Below are 17,654 nucleotides of genomic sequence, written 5' to 3'. Positions count from 1 at the left end.
TGGACAATACTAAAAACAGAATATGGCTTAATGACCCAATTCGATCAGCTTAGTTTAGCGCTATATTCGAGCAAAACCCAAACCATTAGTTTAATTTTAGCACCGTAAAACATTCGAAAAGACCAACCATCGCAAAACGACATCACGCCATAGGCTCGGAAATAACGTGGCAAAAAATGGGCAAACATTGAAATTTGTTTCAGCACAATTTTCTGCTGTCTGTAAAATATTTAATTATCGCAGAGCCCTGCTGTCTACATATAAAAACGCCCAGCCTGGTGCTTTAGCGATGCGGCTTCAACAAACAAAAAATAACAAACACGCAAATGCAACTCAAAACGTGTCAACTGTAATATAGGATACAGTAAAGAACTGTTTCCAATGGGCAAAAAGGAAACGTGTACATACGGAAACTAAAAGCGGAGCTTAAAAATCTATCTCGTACTGACATCACGTACTTGTTGTTAATCGGCTGCTCTACACCCACTAAAAACTGGAGTCTTTCAGATGTTCTTATTGATGAGAAAACGTACGTTCCAATTAATAACTGATCATTATTTTTCTTCTTGCAACTTCCAGATAAATCGTAAATATGTTAGAGTGGAATATGATCCTTTCTGAACTGAGCTCAACCTGGCTATAGACACAATTGAAACAATGAGAAAGAGACTTAAACAATCAGCAACGAATCGACGTTAGAGGAATTAAACCCGATACCAACCAAAAAGGGTTACTGTATACCAGCATTCATAGAACTGCATTTCGGAACGCAAAACGCACGCACCTCTTGCACAATGGCAGCTGTAGTGTACGGTACTAGTCCCAGGCACGGCGGCAGTCGCCATCATCATCCGGGTTCCGGGCAGGGTCACATGGTGACGACACCCCATTCGCCGTACCACCAGCAGCAGCCGCAGCAGCATCATTCACTGCCACCGCATCACTCGTCAGCTTCCTCGATGACGGCAGCGGCTGCAGCAGCAGCCGCACTGTCGCAGCAAATTATCACACCGCCAACATCGTATCTATCGACTTCGACGACCACGATTTCGTCGGTGTCCCACCAGCAAACGATCTACTATCAGCAGCAGCAGCAGGCCGCCATTCACTATCACAATATGCGCAATTCTAAACGGAAGTCGGCCGTCGAAATGCTCGCCGAGAGTAAACCGTTCTACGTCAAGTCGGAAACGGTGCTGGACCGGCAGCAGCAGTTGAGCATGCGTAGCGGCGGATCCGGACCGGTGTCGGGATCGTGTAAGTATATACGAACTTAAATGATAATCATATCTCGATTGTGCACGGAGTTGAGTTATTTTAGGATCGCGAGCAGTTACTTAAGCTGTTCGTAGTATTGTTGGATACTTTAAGAACTAAACGTTTCAGTACTATTACTCATCTTTACTCCTTTGTTCAGCTGTTGAGAATTCCAACAAAATCTTGATCATATAAGCAAAAATAGTGCATTGAGTTCTACACTAGAGTGGCCAGAAAACCTCATCGGTACGCAAACCACCCCCCCCCCCCTCAGTCGATTACTAGTCCCACCAGGAGTGTCTGGTTCAATTTTGAGGCCAAATCAACAATCTATACATGAAGAAAAAACCTCTGTCAAATGTTTGACCTCTCTGTTGAAAGTGACACAATACTGCTGATTAAAATTTTATCCTTTATGAACCAATTTCATGAGAATAGCATAGAATACTTAAATTCATTTAAATTAGGTTTTATATAAGAGTCGAAACTGTTTTTGAAGTGATTTGGTAAGTGTGTTGGAAACACAAGCTTTATTTTCCCATTACCTTGTCTATGTGACTTATTAAATACTGACATCACCTCAAGGCTGCCCTGTAATTAGTTTTTAGCGCTTCGGATTGTTCTCATCAGTAGCTAGCACCAATTTGGTGCCAGTTAGAGGATAAATCTAAACTAACACCAAAATTTGCACTAGTTAGACCAAGGAGTTTTTATTCTCAGGTGATACGATCCTCAAAAACGCCGATCAGCCATGTTGGTTTTAGAAACGACAGCTAACAACATTGTTTACTATTTCTCTCCATATGTTTGCTTAGATTTCAGGCGGAAAACAAAGTTGTTCGCTGTCATTTTTCTTCCCCGTAGTATGCTGCACACTTACCTCACTCCTCACCTAGTTACTGCCAAAGACGAATCACCTTATAACTCTAAGCACCTTGAGTTAGACGCTCAAACCTAATTCCAAAAAGTCTTCTTGTATGAACTAAGCAACTGGCAGGTTCCGAATAGGGTCTCGGAAGACAAGCACAGAAACTCTGGTTTGCTGATGCGAACGCGGCATCCGAAATAGTTTTTTGGTTTGCGAACCAAAACGCCTGGCACTATGGCACACAACACCACTGAGAACTGACATACAAGTAAAGTTTTCAACTTGTGTAAAAATTTAACTGTCGATTTGAAATGACAACACCAAGTAGCAACTTGCCACTGGTCGTCGCTGCGATCGGCCAGCAATCGCTATATGGGACTTGTATGCAAACTTGGATACAATGGTGACTCACGCATGCAAACCTGTATGCGATGGTGATTTTCAACGTATTTTCATTTAAATGTTTACACAGGTTTTTCGGGAAAGTTTGTTCTAGCTTGTATGCCTGTTCTCTGTGACAATACCTAGTTATGTATTGTGCTCTTCTACACAAAAAACACACTTTTTACACAGCCCTGTTATACTTCTAGTATCCAAACCAAAAGCCCGTTGATATCGAGTTTATCCATTTTTTTACTGCACTGTAACAGGCATGAAATTTGACAGATGGTGGTCCTGTTGTATACATTTTGGACTTGGACTGTGTTCATATTCTCAAAATGATATATTGGGGTGCATTTGCAATGTCTTGCGTATAATCAAAGAATACATATACACTAATATCTCTTTCTTTCCCCCATACAAACGAGAAGCGACAAAGGATACACCGTCTCTTTTGTAGGAAGGTAATAAGCTTAACCCTCCGGAAGTCGCGCGAATGGCTCTCTGAACGAGCACCCGCTGGTGCCGTAGCCCGTAACACGATTTCGCTAGATTTTCAAAACAGCGTGCACTCAGTGAACTAGTGCGACTGCCGGAAGGTTAATGTAAATGTTTATATATGTGTGTATATCACTATGGGATGTACCTCCTTTACCCGCAAGTGGCGTTGCTGTTATTGTCTCCAGATTCTGGACAGAGTTGCCAGTCTTATTGATACGCAAACTTCGGTATAATGTTTTGAAAGTAGAAACGCACACTAAAACGCCCTTCAATTCAATTATTTCGCTTTCCTCCCTTAGGAAAATATTTGAAATAATCTATCCTTTATTAAATGCCCAGAAATCTCTGTCTCGGTTAGCAGCATGTTGAGGTCTACCTCTTTTTGGGAGCACTGCTAAATTTTACCAATGGAATCGAAGGCTGCCATTTTGTCCGCATTTCCTGGAGGATAACTAGACAAAGTCCACCGCGGAATTGTCAAACCAACATCTCACGGATTGCCTAATAGCCTTATCCAGCAACGTTAGTACTGTGTCGTTTTGACGTTTAAATGTCCACTCGTTGTGGACACAAATTAAAATTGGCAACGCTAGCAAAATGTAAACACAAATGAACACTCCGGATGAACCTATCGTCAATTGACATTTCGACGAGTTTTGATTCGAGCCAACAACATCCAGCCGGCCCAACCAGGGGTGGCATTACGCATCTCGATTCGATCAAAATTCTATCGACTCGACCTTGTTTCGCATTATGTATTTCGAACCAAGCTCAAAAGTAAATTTTCGTTCGAGTTCGCTCGAAAAAGTACTAGATTATCGAGAAGTGTTGGCATTATGGAACCATAACAATCGAACTCGAAAGCGACTCGAGTCGAACGTATTCGCTCGATAGTTGTATTGCTGTCGACTGTCGTTCGAGATTATGATTTGTGTTTTTATTTCGGAATACTTAGAGGATATAAAATTACCAAAATGTGTAAAAAGCTCCCACGTCCTTTGAACTACTTTATGTTATATCTATTTTCACCATCAGGAACAAACGTTTTTGAAAAAAGTAATACTAAACATTGATAATAAATTATCTTACACCAAGTAATTATAAAAAAGTGTTAAAACAAATCGATGGAGCAAATTGAAGACACCTTGATTTGTATAATCGCTATTTGATAGATGTAAAGAATCATAAGCATTCTTGATTTCAAAGTGGTGATTCAAACAATTTTATAATCTAATTGATGCATTTGCTCCCAACTATACCTCAATTGCTTTCTGGAAACACTTCATTTTGATTGTGTTCTCCCTATCTCTAATTGTGTGCTATAATAGAATAATTAACTAACAAGTACACGGAAAACCCCAAAAACACGAAAACAAATTTCTGTCTTGACTATTTGAACTAAAAATGGCTATTTTAACGAACTAGTATTTAAATTTTTGCGTCATTAATTGCTGAAAAAAATTGTTTCTTTTGGAAGCTATCAGTTTCCTAAAAAAAACACTGAAAACCAAAATTTTAATGCAAAATTAGCCATTTTTATTGAAAAGGGCAGTACTTGCAATGATTATTTTCCAAAAGATTTGAGAAAAGCGGTTTTGAAGTTGTGTTGTTTTAAACAATTATTTAGATATTAAATATGTTATTTAATCTAAGAAAAATTGTGTATAACCCATTCTGCAGATAATACATTCCATCATGCGACTGAGGTCCGAATAATAGACTCTACCAGCTAGGCATTTCGATGTTTCGGTGCTTCAACTTAAACAGCGATTAAAATTTTGTGGTAAGAATTTCAAGAATATAGTTATATCAAACTAAAATAATGCCCAAGCGTTGAAAAAAGGTGGTGAGGGTGAGTGGCGTGAACACATTATGAACGTGTTTGGGTCAATTTATTTACCACTATGACTATTTTTATTCTGTGAATTTGACGCTCATCGGAAAAAAACAAAACAAACTGCAATTTTGTTTACACTGAAAAAAATTATTCGGTGGAATTAAAATTATCATACGAAGAACAAGATCATTACTCGTTTTCTGCAACGAAGCTTTTTCGTGCATTGTCGTCTAATTCACGGCATCTTGATGACCGAAAAGTTGAGTAGTTTTACTTTTTTAAAGAACGGGTTATTCCACGTCAAATTTACAACCACAATTTTAATTCCTACCAAAAAATTTTCTTGCATTCTTAGCACAAAATAATTGACATCTATTTTTTGTTTTGGCTGAATACGATAGATTTTTTTCAAGTTATGAGTTTTTGAATTTTATGAATTGAACCATTTTTCAACCACTGATAACGCTTAGTTGTGCGAAAAAATTTATTATTAATAAAAAGTGCGTTTTCGAATGAACTCACCAATAAAAATCTGATATAGTTTTTATTGTTATTTATGTTATGAATTCTGCAAATGTTAGAAACATATTGAAAAAACAAGCTTGGACTAATAAGTTTTTTATTCTATGAAAACATTTATAATTATATTGAGAACCTTATTACTTTACGAGATATTTCAGTTAAAGCTGACCCATAACATGGCGTTTAACGTAAAATTGCCCTTTTTAATGTTATCTCGCAAAACATTTTGAGATCCAGTGCAAAATTTTTACACTATTTCTAAAATGATTTTTATTATTTGAAGAAAAAATAAGCAAAAAAATGATCCAACTTTTAAAAAATTGCTCATGCGAAAATGCAACTTTTTATATTTATTTTTTTCCATGCATCAAATACTATCCGAGCTATCAGCGATTCAACAATGTTCAATTTTTCTAACTTCAAAAGTTGAAAGCTCATACCTTGAAGTAAATATTATATTCAGCCATAACAAAAATACCTGTCAAATATTTTTAGCTAAAGAATGCAAGAAAAAATTTGGAATGAACTAAAATTTTATTTGTAAATTTGACGTTGATTGGCCTGTACGGTGCATGAAAGTTATCGTCGATGTCTAAACTATTGTTCGTCAATGAAACGAAATGATTCGTTCTTTTATCAATTGTTTTATATAGTATAAATATTTTTAGAAAGGGTAGATTTTTTTTCGTACATAAAAGAAAAAAAAATCGCATTTCCATATAACATCGGATCTTTTTGGATCGATGTTTGACAACATCGATTTTATTTCAAAGTGCTCGCCCCTATTGTGTACTAGAAAAAATTGTTATATTTGCGAAACTTATCCATATGTATTTCGACAATAAGCAACTAAAAACTAAATAAATTAAAACAATTCCTATATTTTACCAAAGTTGGTTTTATGAAACTTATTCATAGCAGAATTAAAAATATTTTTTTCTCAGTGTATACTCTTATTTGACAGTTTGCGCTCGAACAGGCAGTCGAAATCTAGTACCGAAATCTAACAAGCTCGAACGCTTGGTCGAATGCGATACGTAATGCCACAATTTAGTCGAAACGACTTCAAAACGTTTCGAATCGAGTCACTCGAATCGAGATGCGGAATGCCACCCCAGTATAGAAATGTGAGATCTCAGTGTGCTTATTTCAAACGTCAGACACTCAATAGTCAATAGTATACTTTCAAGCATATTACAAATTCTTGGGGTCAGTTTCATTGATTGACCACATTGTCGCTTGTTCAATATTATGAGAAATACTATTTTACCGCCGGAATCGGCACCGGAATCGTAATCCGGGACATCCAAGATCTGTCGTATTATGTACAAATTTAATATATACATTCTCATTTTGGTTTTGTTTGTATTTATTATTAGTATTCTGTCAATAAACCTGTAGTTTATGATGACGGTTCTGCACACATCTATGGAATCCAAACAAAACCCCATTCGTCACCGATTCCCACTAACCAACCAGGCCAAAACCGCTAATACCAGAAACTGAAAATTTAAGCTCTAACAAACAATTTAAGTACCAGAGCATCTAGATTTGGTTGGAAATGTGTCTTAAAACTGAGTTCAAAATCAGGGTCAATATGACCCGCTAACACCTTATTCGTAACTTTTTTGTACAGCCCTTCAGGAATAAACGAAAATTTTGAACTCTATTGAAAATCTTTGCTCTCCATGAAGGAGGGAAAGTGAAGAAATTCTAAACTCTTAAGGTGCAAAACTTAAAAAATTATCGCATTTTGAAAGTTAATTTGGGGTCATATTGACCCCAACACCCAAACAAGGTTAAATCTGGTGGAATGTTTGCCAAATGAGGTTAAATTTGGGCAAGCTATTTCAAAAATTTAAATTGGCTAACACTTTTACGTATGACAGCTGGAGGTAAACAAACCCCAAATAGTGTGAGCAGTGTGAGTGAAATGATTTGCATAGAACTCTATAGAGTTCTATACAAACGATTTCACTCACACTACTTGAGGGTTTGTTTTCCTCCAGCTGTCATATGTAAAACTGTCAGTCAATTTAAACGTTTGAAATCACTTTCCTAAAGTTTTTATAATGGTGTTTAAATGCTCTGGGTCACTGGGAAGCTTATTCCAGAGACCACAATACCGGTTAAGTTGGATCCACCATGCAAATAATCCGACCGAAAATCTTTTTATCGATTTGTTTTCCTCCACCTATCAAAAATTATGACAGGTGGAGGAAAACAAATCGTTGAACACACTAATACTGTTACATATTGTCAAGTACTCTATAAAACGTGGTATTGATGACGTAGACACTCAATGTAGTATATACAGGTATGGCGAAGATGGCACTTTGGTATTCGTAAGGTGAATCTTACATGAGTGATCACAGAATAAATCGACTTGCTTTCGTCATACCGTTCGTTCCGCTCCCATTGAATCGTGTGAACGCTATGACGTCGACCCGTCGTGCTTCTGGATTGTTTACATATTTTTGGTTGCCAACACTAGCAAACCGTGTGTTCTGCCACACCTATATACACTACCATTTGCCGTAGAAACTGTCACACATTGAGCTTGGAGGCAGTTTTCGTTTTGACGCATGCTAGGACCATCCAATAAAATTATTTTGGGCTTGCTGTTTATCTTTGTGGGATTTACCTATATGCATTTATACTGCCCATAATCGCATAGGGGAAGATGGGGTAAAACGCACCCCCTAAGGAAATATGCTCATAACTAAGCTATAGAACATCAATTGGGAGAATTTTATTAATAATATCGTTTAGCCAACATTTTCCTCTGTAATCAAAATCATAACGCTTTGCAAAATATTCAAAAACATGAAAATAATTCAATTCTTCAAAATCAATAAAAATCACTTTTTGAAAAATAAGCGGGGCAAAACGCTCCTGTGCGGGGGCAAAATGCACCACAACAACGGGGCATAATGCCCTACAACAACGGGGTAGAATGCACTGCAACAACGGGGCATAATGCTCGGCGACCAAGCAAGTAGTTTTGTTTTCTGACGAGATTTCACAAAAGCGTGCCATTAAATAGCCTTAGGTTATGCAATTGGTAGGTTTTCAGAACGATTTTTCTGCTTTCGATTAAAAATCAGAAAAAACAGAGAAGAGGGCATTTTGCCTCCGATGGAGCTGAGATATAAATTTAGCAAAAAGTGAATTATTTTGTAGATTTTTCATATGTAGTGCGACAGAATAATGAACAGCGGTATAAATAGAACTGGAATGCTCAAATATAATAGTAAAACAGTATTTATAAGAGCGGAAAATCCTTGTTGTACGAGCCACAATAATTACATGAGAAGAGCACGTTATTGTTTTTTATTTATTTCTCGAGCTGCTATTGATGTACGGTTATCAAACTTTGACAAAGTATGTTTACTATGGCTGACTTCCGACTGGTGTTACCGTTTTCTAGAAATTTTCAGCTGTTTTCTATATAAGCAAGAGGTGCATTTTGCCCCGAGGGGGCGTTTTACCCCATCTTCCCCTATTTCTTGAGCGTTTTTTCAAAACGTCATATCTGCAATGAGTTACTCTCTGTTTACTTTCTCTTTCGATTTTTACGGTGTCACTATAACACTTTTCACTTATTTTACACTACAGATCGAAAGACGGTGGTTTGCATATTATGCAAAGAGTTGAGTGATAAATGTTAAAGTGACCGAATTATTAACAGAAGAGAAAGTAAACAAAGAGAGTAACTCATTGCAGATATGACGTTTTGAAAAAACGCCCAAGATTTGTCTTATTTTCTATAAGATTTCGTATCTTTATGGGACAGATTTGCGATTATGGGCAGTATAGACAGTGAAACAAAGTCTCAGGGCGTCGATATACGAACCTTTATCCATCTAATAAATCGAGATATCACAGAGGTTTGAGGTTTGAATTGCTTTACGTTATAATTCGCAATTAACTTTTGTCATAATTCTGGCTTATAACATTTTTTAAAATCTGGCAAAAGTAATTCTTTATCCAGTAATGTACTATCTTTTTTTTTTAAGATTTTGCGACTTAGTCCTGTCTGACCAATTAGGGCACAGTAAACCATATGATTGAGATGTCGAGCTTTGTTCTGAAATTCAGCATTTATGGTGAATTTAAATGCATGTAAATTTCTATAAAAAGTAAATGTGTAATATTATTCATCAATTTGCCCTCTAGGAATAGTTATCTAAAATAAAAAAAACAAACAAAAAATTACGTTGTTTCCGCCCGGGATCGAACCGGGGGCCTTCCGCGTGTTAGGCGGATGTGATAACCACTACACCACGGAAACACTCATAGATGGCAGCGAACAACATCGTATATAAGCGAGCGCTCCTGACATATGTTGAAGTGAAACCATCAATTTGTTCTTCTTTGCCGATTCGAGAAAGCAAACGAAGCTTTCGAGCATAAAAGCTCACTTTTACGTATGTCAAGATGATTGATGTTAAAGGTACCGCCATGTTTGTCAATTCCAATGCTATAAAATATTTTTCAAAATATTATGTCAGCATCTTTACTTGAATGATTCATCATACCGAAACGAGAAATCAGTATCTGAGCACATTGTTCTCAGTTTGTAAACGCTCCCATTTGTATTCTTACCTTACCAAATCTGATACTTTGACACGCCGCGCTGTGAGGTACGGAAAAGCTCTGTTGAGAGACATGATCGCCACGTAGTTGCTCATATGTCTATACAAATATAGCATACGGTTTGATAATATGTAGGTACTCCAGAAAATTTAGCAGTTCGTCGAGTTGTTTCTGTATGAGAAACTCTCGAGTGTGAACGAAACAAAACGAAACGCGTAAATCGGCGCATGGCTAGGTGATGCATGACGGAAAAATCAAGATGTGGATTTTAGAAAAGATTCGAGCATGTTGAAATCTGAATATTTAATTTCTTTAAGGGTTGTTGAAACTCTCGGCTATAAACGATTCTTTTACGATATAGACAAAAATCTTTTTGTCAACTTTGTATGTCGAGTGTATTACGGTCGGCAACAAAGCCTTCTATTATAAGCTTAAAAAGTCAAATAAATTTGTTTTGTTAGTAGTATTCCACCAAAAAGGTTAAGACTTCGGTCGGTACTAAAACAATTTTATCGATAGGATTTTATGCATCGAATTTCAACGACCAACAAAAAAAATTAAACTGCATCGGCCGGGAATCGAACCCGGGCCGCCCGCGTGGCAGGCGAGCATTCTACCACTGAACCACCGATGCTTGCGATGATGTAGCCTGTCGATTCGGACCCGTTGAATTAATTAAATAAAAGACGTTTCAGCTCCTTACATATGCCACAACATAATCGACCCTAGCAGGATAAGTGCAACTTAATTCCACGTCTCTGATCACCTTCCTTGCTCTATCTATATTAATTATCGTGCTAAGGCGCTGCACAGCTGACGAATTAATTAAAAGCGAAAATGATTAAATTTGCGGCTTTTCCATCGCCTTAACCGTAGACGAAATGCAATACCACCGCCATCGTACGTCAGCGAACCATAAGCGGCAAGTGAAACCGGAACAAGGGTTAAATTCTGCATGGTTCCGCACGTTTTGCTTGCTGCACGTTCGCTCCTTTGACGGTGATGGTGTTCGATTGCGTTTGCTGACGTGGGGCGTGTGCCAACCATGCCAACCGCATCGCTTCGCTAACCACCCTGCCGGCAACAGAGCCAGTGTGTCAATGGCTGATTTCATCGATAAAAGCTGCAGGCAGGCACACATGGCGTATGATAATCCGATACCGATGTTAGAGATATGCTGCGTAGCGGAAATGTTAATTTTCATGCATAAATCACATTTGCCTGCCGAGGCACTTGACAACCCGGGCACGGGTTGGGCTTCCGGTAATTATTTATTGTTTTCAATTCGTCGAGTGATGTATAATGTCAGGGGCTAAAATCAATGATCATGACCTTTTGATGCTTAAATCTAAAGAATTTAGGTTGGTCCGAATTAGGTTGACAATCTACTTTCTGCTAGTGTGCAATCTATTAATTATTTAATGAAGTTGGATTTGAATGTTTCGTGTTCCACTCGTCAGTAACTGACACCAAGTTGCTGTCAGTTAGACGATATATCCAAACGAACACCAAATTGGCGTCAGTTAGACATTAAATCCAAATAGTTAACATATGTGTGAAGGCCTAAAGCAACTGGCTGGTAACGAGTGATGATTCGGTTGATCAAGCACAGAAGCTCTGCTGGGTCGATGACGAATATGGGGAACCGAACTCTTGTCTTTTGGCATTTGAACCAAACGCCTGTGAGTATGTTGTGTGAACGCCAATTTGGTGTTAGTTTGGGTATATCGTCTAACTGACAGCAAGTTGGTGTCAGTTACTGACGAGTGGAACACGAAACACTCAAACCCAACTTCCTTAAGTTAGGTTTTGTGCCCTTAAACGCAGCTTGGTACATCCAATTATTTTTCCTTTAGGAAAAAATAAAGTTTCCATACATTATCCAATGTTTAAAATCCCATAATATATCCAAACAAACATCACTGAAAATATTCCTCTCGTTTCTAATCGCTGCCAGATATGCTGTCGCCATCACGCGCCCTTCCGCAGTCCATTTGTGCGCTGCAGCAGACATCGCACCACTCACAAATCCAGCTGCAACAGCAACACCACCATCAACAGCAACAGCAGCAGCGACCTGCCAGCCGACGGAGTGCGTCTTCCGGGTCCGATCTTCTGCAGACCAAACTTCGAAAGCTACTCAACACCGCCGACAGCAAAGAGACAATAATCCCATCGGACGTTGTGGGACTCAATTCAAAATACGGCCAGCAACCACTGGAAACAAGCTACATTAGTGGAGCCGGTCTTGCTGGCAATGATTGCCTCGGCTACATACAGCCACCAAAGAACTACCAGCAGCAGTTGACCGTACATCCGGAACAACCGAGCGACATGTCGGTTTTCTTCCCGAGCGCTTTTCTCTCCCCACAATCCTTGCCGCCGCATCCCTCTGGCGATGAAGATCTGTACCTTTACGGAGTACACGATAGTCTTGTACTGACGGATGACTACCGTGCAATCAGTCCACCAGCAGAATACGCCGAAAATAATGTTTCACCGGAGAAACACAATAATAGCCACAGGTGAGTTATCGATAACTCGCACCCTCTATACCATTTACTAACATTTTTTTTCGATTACAGCCGCTACAACTATCAGCGTTCGTACTCGCATTCCCAGGCCGTTGCCCACCAGGATGAATCGGACTACTCACCAACACAGTCATACAACATCAACAGTCACAAATCACTTCCGGATCTGCATTCACAAATCAGTCGCCATTCGCCGCATTCGGAAGCATTGAGCTGCTGTAGTCGTGGAAACCGGTCGAACCGTTCGGGCAGTTCCTTCAATCGTGACTCCGGAGGTTCTTCCGGTCACTATACTCACCATAGTGAACCGTGCTGTAAACAACAGCAGCAACAACAGCTCCAACAGAAGGATGCCCTTCTGATGGGTGGAGCCGATTACAGGCGGGATAGTGGATCATCTACGCAGCATAGTGGAAACTCGTACTACGCGTATGGAATCCCACCCCTACGTTACGACTGTATTGAGTGCCGTGCAAAGATTCGTGAGGAGGCAGACTGTCTGTTGAATTTCACAACGCCCGAAGTACCGGAGGCCTTCCAAGATGACTACAGCGAAAAACAGAAACAGAAATACTACGACGAGGTACGGGATAGGAGCGCAGCAGCAGCGCGTAAATACTACAAAAATCATGGACCAATGTCACCATTATCTCCTGTGTCACCATTGTCACCACAAGACCAACAGTTAGATCTTAGCCCGCCGTTGGGGACGTTCAAGCGACAGAAATGCCTACGGTTCAAGAATCGCGGTCGGCAATCTGCCATTAGTAATCCCAACTCACGCTGTGGAGATGGTCGTGGCAGCTCCGGAGGTGAAGACGATCGCCGGCCGATCCTACGTTCAAAGAGTGACATCAGTGATCGCTACTGGAATCGCTTGTCGGAGCGAAACGATCGAGAAAGGGAACGGGAAAGAGAAAGGGAACAACAGAAGATTCTAGAAAAGCAACGATCTAGGTCAGATAGCCTAACACAGCTGGAACATTTCTTCGACCGGCTCGGACTCAATGACGAAACCTACGAACGGTATATTGCACCTTCGAAGGTGGTAGCTAAGGCTCCCAATTACAGAAGCAACTCCGGCAGTGACATCCATCGGCTATCGGCGGATGATACCGGCGATTCAGATGAATCCAGTGCCGTATTCTTCTCGGATGTAAGCACAATCGATTCGACCCGACTGCCGGATAGTACTGAGATTATCAGCAACGAGCCGCCACAGAGTGCCCCGGGACCATTGACTAGTCTGAACAATCCTGCAATGTATCGGCCAAGTGAACCACCGTCTATCATCGAACGCAATGCCCGGATCATCAAGTGGTTGTGCAACTGCAAAAAGATGCAACTGACCTAAGGCTGGCTGATCGGGGCAACCCCGATCGAGGTTGCTTTGTTTTCGTCAAAACTAGCTCGCTCCAGAACGTTTGATCGGAAATAATCAACAGTAGCTTACTTACCGACTACAGCTGCGGCACGTGTGTACAAGTATGTAGAGGATGGGGTCAATTCGTTGCATGGCTCATCGCAATGCACGGAAATGCATGTTTTCTCCATGTTTTAGTTACTTACTCAAGCAGTTAAAGGTATCCAGGATGATTTTCCGACACTACGATGCAATGCATCAGTTCACACCATTACAGTCAAAGTAAAATAACCCTGAGCCAGGCACATTCTTGGTATGATTTTATAAAACTAACTGTCATGTTGGAGCCAAACATTACCAGACAACCAATGTTCCGACCGCCAAAGGATCTTTTGTATCTAGATCAAAATAATGCGACGAACGAGTTCAAGTGCGAAGATTCCGACTGACTAGAAGTAAACTCCGAGACCAGGGGCCATTGTCCAACTGAAAAGCATTTGAATGCAAAAACCCCATGTCAAATTTATTTTCACAATCAATTTGACAACAATTAGAGATGAGCACACATGCTTTTACACGACTAACATCTCCTTTGGATAGCTTCCGATATCTGTCAGTCGGCTCAACATGGGACGGGACCTACGGATGTTTTTTTTGTTTTTTTTTTCTGTCCATTTTATCTTTCGTCTCGCATAGCCACTCTTTCTGTCTCACATATTTTAAATGGACTGGCTTCATCTGAGAGCTCCTACACAGTTAAGTTTGTTCTACCAAATCCCAGCTTTTTTCGCAACTTTTACCGAGTTTTACGTACTCAGCTCACAAAGCTTTTACCGAGATCTCAGAAGAAGTAACGTTTGTTTTGCTGAAACTCGGAAAATTCATCGTTGAAAATCGGTAAGACACAACCACTTTGCTGAATTATAAGTTGAAAATTTTTACTGACTGTTCAGCTGTGCGGGAATTACCGAACTGAATTTAGTGTGTAACAGGTGGATTTGCTTAACACTATCTCACGTTTAAAAGCGGCCCTGGCCGTCCAAAATGTCATCTTACACTCTTCCACAACTGCCCCTAATATTGCTACCTAATCGCGTCTTCTTTCGTTCCACCAATGCACCAGACGCCGACCGTTCCTCGGCTCCAATAACCTCGCCATTGTTACGTCAAATTCTCTCGCTACTGTAGCCAACAGTTTATACACCGACGAACCGACATCACAGAAGCATTCGAAAAGTGTCCCATACAAAATAACGATCGTTTTGAAATGAAGCGATCACTACTGTCAAACTGCGACAGATCGCTCCGCCATGTTTGAATCTGGGCAGTTTTCACGATAAGTATTGCGAATCTTTTCTAAAATCCACATCGTGACATTTCAGCCATGCGCCACCAAGCCGTGCGCCGAATTACGCGCAGGTTCACTTTGTATTAGTGCAAGCGAAAAAACGGTTTGACGTTTATTTTTGTTTCGTTCGCACTCATGTTTGTCACATATAGCAACAACTCGACGAAACGCTAGTTTATCTCAGGATAGACAATATGTTTATATTACAGAAGGTGTGCAATTCCCTCAACTGCGTATGTAGTGGTAATATGCATCAGAATAATATTCAGAACTCATGAAAAATGCATGTATTCTGTTACTTTTTTGCTTGTAACGGACAGTTTTGTTAAATAGTACATACATAGGATAACAAAAAAACTGCAAAAACGACCTTCAACATGTTAAGAAAGTTTTTTCGTTCTAGCATACCTGGTCGATACACCTTGGTTTTTGCGTACTGTTGTGTTATCGACGAGGACTACCACGCGAACCATTATACAGATGCCGCTTGTGTAACAACGTATTTTAATTTAAACAATTAGGACAATATCTGACGCATTTTTGTTCCATGTGGCACGTCGGTTAGTCGGTGGTTTATCAGCGTTCGGAATTGGAGCGGTCCTCTCTGCACGAAGAGATTCAGCCCTTGTCGAAGTATCCCGCCTTACAAGACAGTTCCACCGACCAATGGTACAGTGGATCGCCTGGTGCTGTTACGTCGTCAGTCGCTACGTCGATGATGGTTCACCGATCGTCGTTACGGAATTTGCTAGCGCAACCATCGGTGCACAACCTAACATACAGCTTCGCCACGGCTTCCAACTAGCTGTAACCTCTTTCGATTATTAACCTGCTACCCCACTTCATGGCCTAAGTGTTCAAGTCTCCTCCTATAACAATCGGCGTTCGTCCGACTAACGAGCCAGTTGCAGCGTCCACCTTGGGGGGGGGGCATAACAACTACATACGCATACACCGCTGTGCTTTGATATCACCTCTTTCTTTTGCTCACGAGTTTTCTACAATTAACTCGGAGCCTCGCTTAATTCCTCCATTTAGCACCCGACTTTCCTCTTGCTTTTTGTCATTCTCTCCGTCAATTACGTCGTTTCAATCCTCTGCGTACTTAAGCTTTTTAGCCACTTCACTCGTAGATAAATGACCGCAAGCCAGTTGGCTCCTGATTTCTAAGCTATTTGGCGTCGATCTCCGTGAGCTATTTAGATCCCTGTTTGTCGCAATCTACTCGAACAGTCCCCGGAAGTAAACTCACCTTACTCCGACTGAGAGTTCCACGACGTCGGAATTTCTCCCGATACGGATACCCGTGACCTGCAGTGAAGACTTTCGAATTATTCTCGTCACTCGTGTGTCGACCACATTCGTGTTCGCTTCTGAATATTATCTACCGCCGCTTGTGAATGTCAGCCGGGTTACAATGTTCCAGCCTTCTTGAAGTTATCAACACATAACCCTAAAGGTAACATCGTTAACGACTTTTCGCTTTCATTGAGTTAGCACGCAATTTACCCATGTAGAAGGCCCTTTTTCAGTGTCAAGACTTTCCTAATCGTCAGTCCGGTGGTACCGTGCCTAATCTTCCCAGGCTCAAGGAGTAGTTCTTTCTGTGCACTTGCATCGAGCAAATCATCCCTGATTTCTTCTGCTTCCTCCAATGCGGATTAATTTCTTTTCTGTTAGAAAATATGCCACGCGTGCGTACTTACCACGCAACAGTGTATCGATGATCCACTCTGTAGCTTAAAAGAGCTTACCCAACTCGGGAAATCATAACATTCCACAAATCAGATTCTACACAAACCTGATTGCTTTGTTTCTACCTTTCTCCTTCGTATATTGTTAATACTTTCTTCACAGCATTTCCTTCTCATTCCCGAATCCTTTACATGGACTACCCCGCTCCGCTTTCTCTTACTTTTCTCTTTCCTGAACGCTGCTTTCTAGGCCAATTCCACCATCTCCCTCTTTCACTACCTTACTTGCACACGCACTCCCAGTTAAGCTCAACCGGAAATGAACCGGAATTCTGGCTGGTTCCAGTTCGTATTCCGGCTCCAGTGACACAACCGATTCTAGTTAGAATCGGTTGTTGCACTGGAGCCGGAATACGAACTGGAACCAGCCAGAATTCCAGTTCATTTCCGGCTGAACTTTACTGGGCTAAACCATGTGAGGGCATGGTCTAGTACTTTCCGCTAGAGCACTCTAGTTAGAGTGCGGCCAAGACGCGTTTGACGTATCCAAACGAGCAGAAATCTGTCGTATTTCTATTGTGAATACGTCAAATTTCATGTCCGTTTGGACACGTCATGGCCTCTTGGCCACACTCTAACTAGAGTGCTCTACTTTCCGCAACACCTTCGTCGCGAGCTATTCTCGTTGCTCGTGTGTAGACCCCGTTCGTGTACAAGCCGTTCTGTACCGTCAATCTTTATCCACCGTGT

At 40.6% G+C, this 17,654-nt stretch overlaps 1 protein-coding gene and 2 non-coding genes across 7 annotated transcripts in view; 1 reads left to right on the top strand and 2 right to left on the bottom strand.

The window, feature by feature from the left end:
• LOC131693015 (uncharacterized) overlaps window positions 1-17,240 on the top strand; it is a 146,376-nt gene extending 129,136 nt beyond the window's left edge. For all 5 annotated transcript variants that reach the window (XM_058980463.1, XM_058980465.1, XM_058980462.1 and 2 more), the window contains 3 exons: window positions 580-1,257; window positions 11,923-12,490; window positions 12,551-17,240. In XM_058980463.1, the coding sequence (XP_058836446.1) occupies window positions 795-1,257; window positions 11,923-12,490; window positions 12,551-13,853 (2,334 nt within the window). In that variant the 5' untranslated portion in view covers window positions 580-794 and the 3' untranslated portion in view covers window positions 13,854-17,240. The remainder of the gene's footprint in view (window positions 1-579; window positions 1,258-11,922; window positions 12,491-12,550) is intronic.
• On the bottom strand, window positions 9,588-9,660 carry Trnav-aac (transfer RNA valine (anticodon AAC)). The gene has a single exon. It is a non-coding gene; the product is annotated as a tRNA-Val (tRNA).
• Window positions 10,529-10,599, bottom strand: Trnag-gcc (transfer RNA glycine (anticodon GCC)). The gene has a single exon. It is a non-coding gene; the product is annotated as a tRNA-Gly (tRNA).
• Window positions 17,241-17,654: the final 414 nt, after the last annotated feature.

The sequence above is a fragment of the Topomyia yanbarensis genome, chromosome 3, assembly GCF_030247195.1.
Source record: "Topomyia yanbarensis strain Yona2022 chromosome 3, ASM3024719v1, whole genome shotgun sequence".
NCBI classification, from domain to species: domain Eukaryota; kingdom Metazoa; phylum Arthropoda; class Insecta; order Diptera; family Culicidae; genus Topomyia; species Topomyia yanbarensis.
This window is presented reverse-complemented; position numbering and strand designations above follow the sequence as displayed.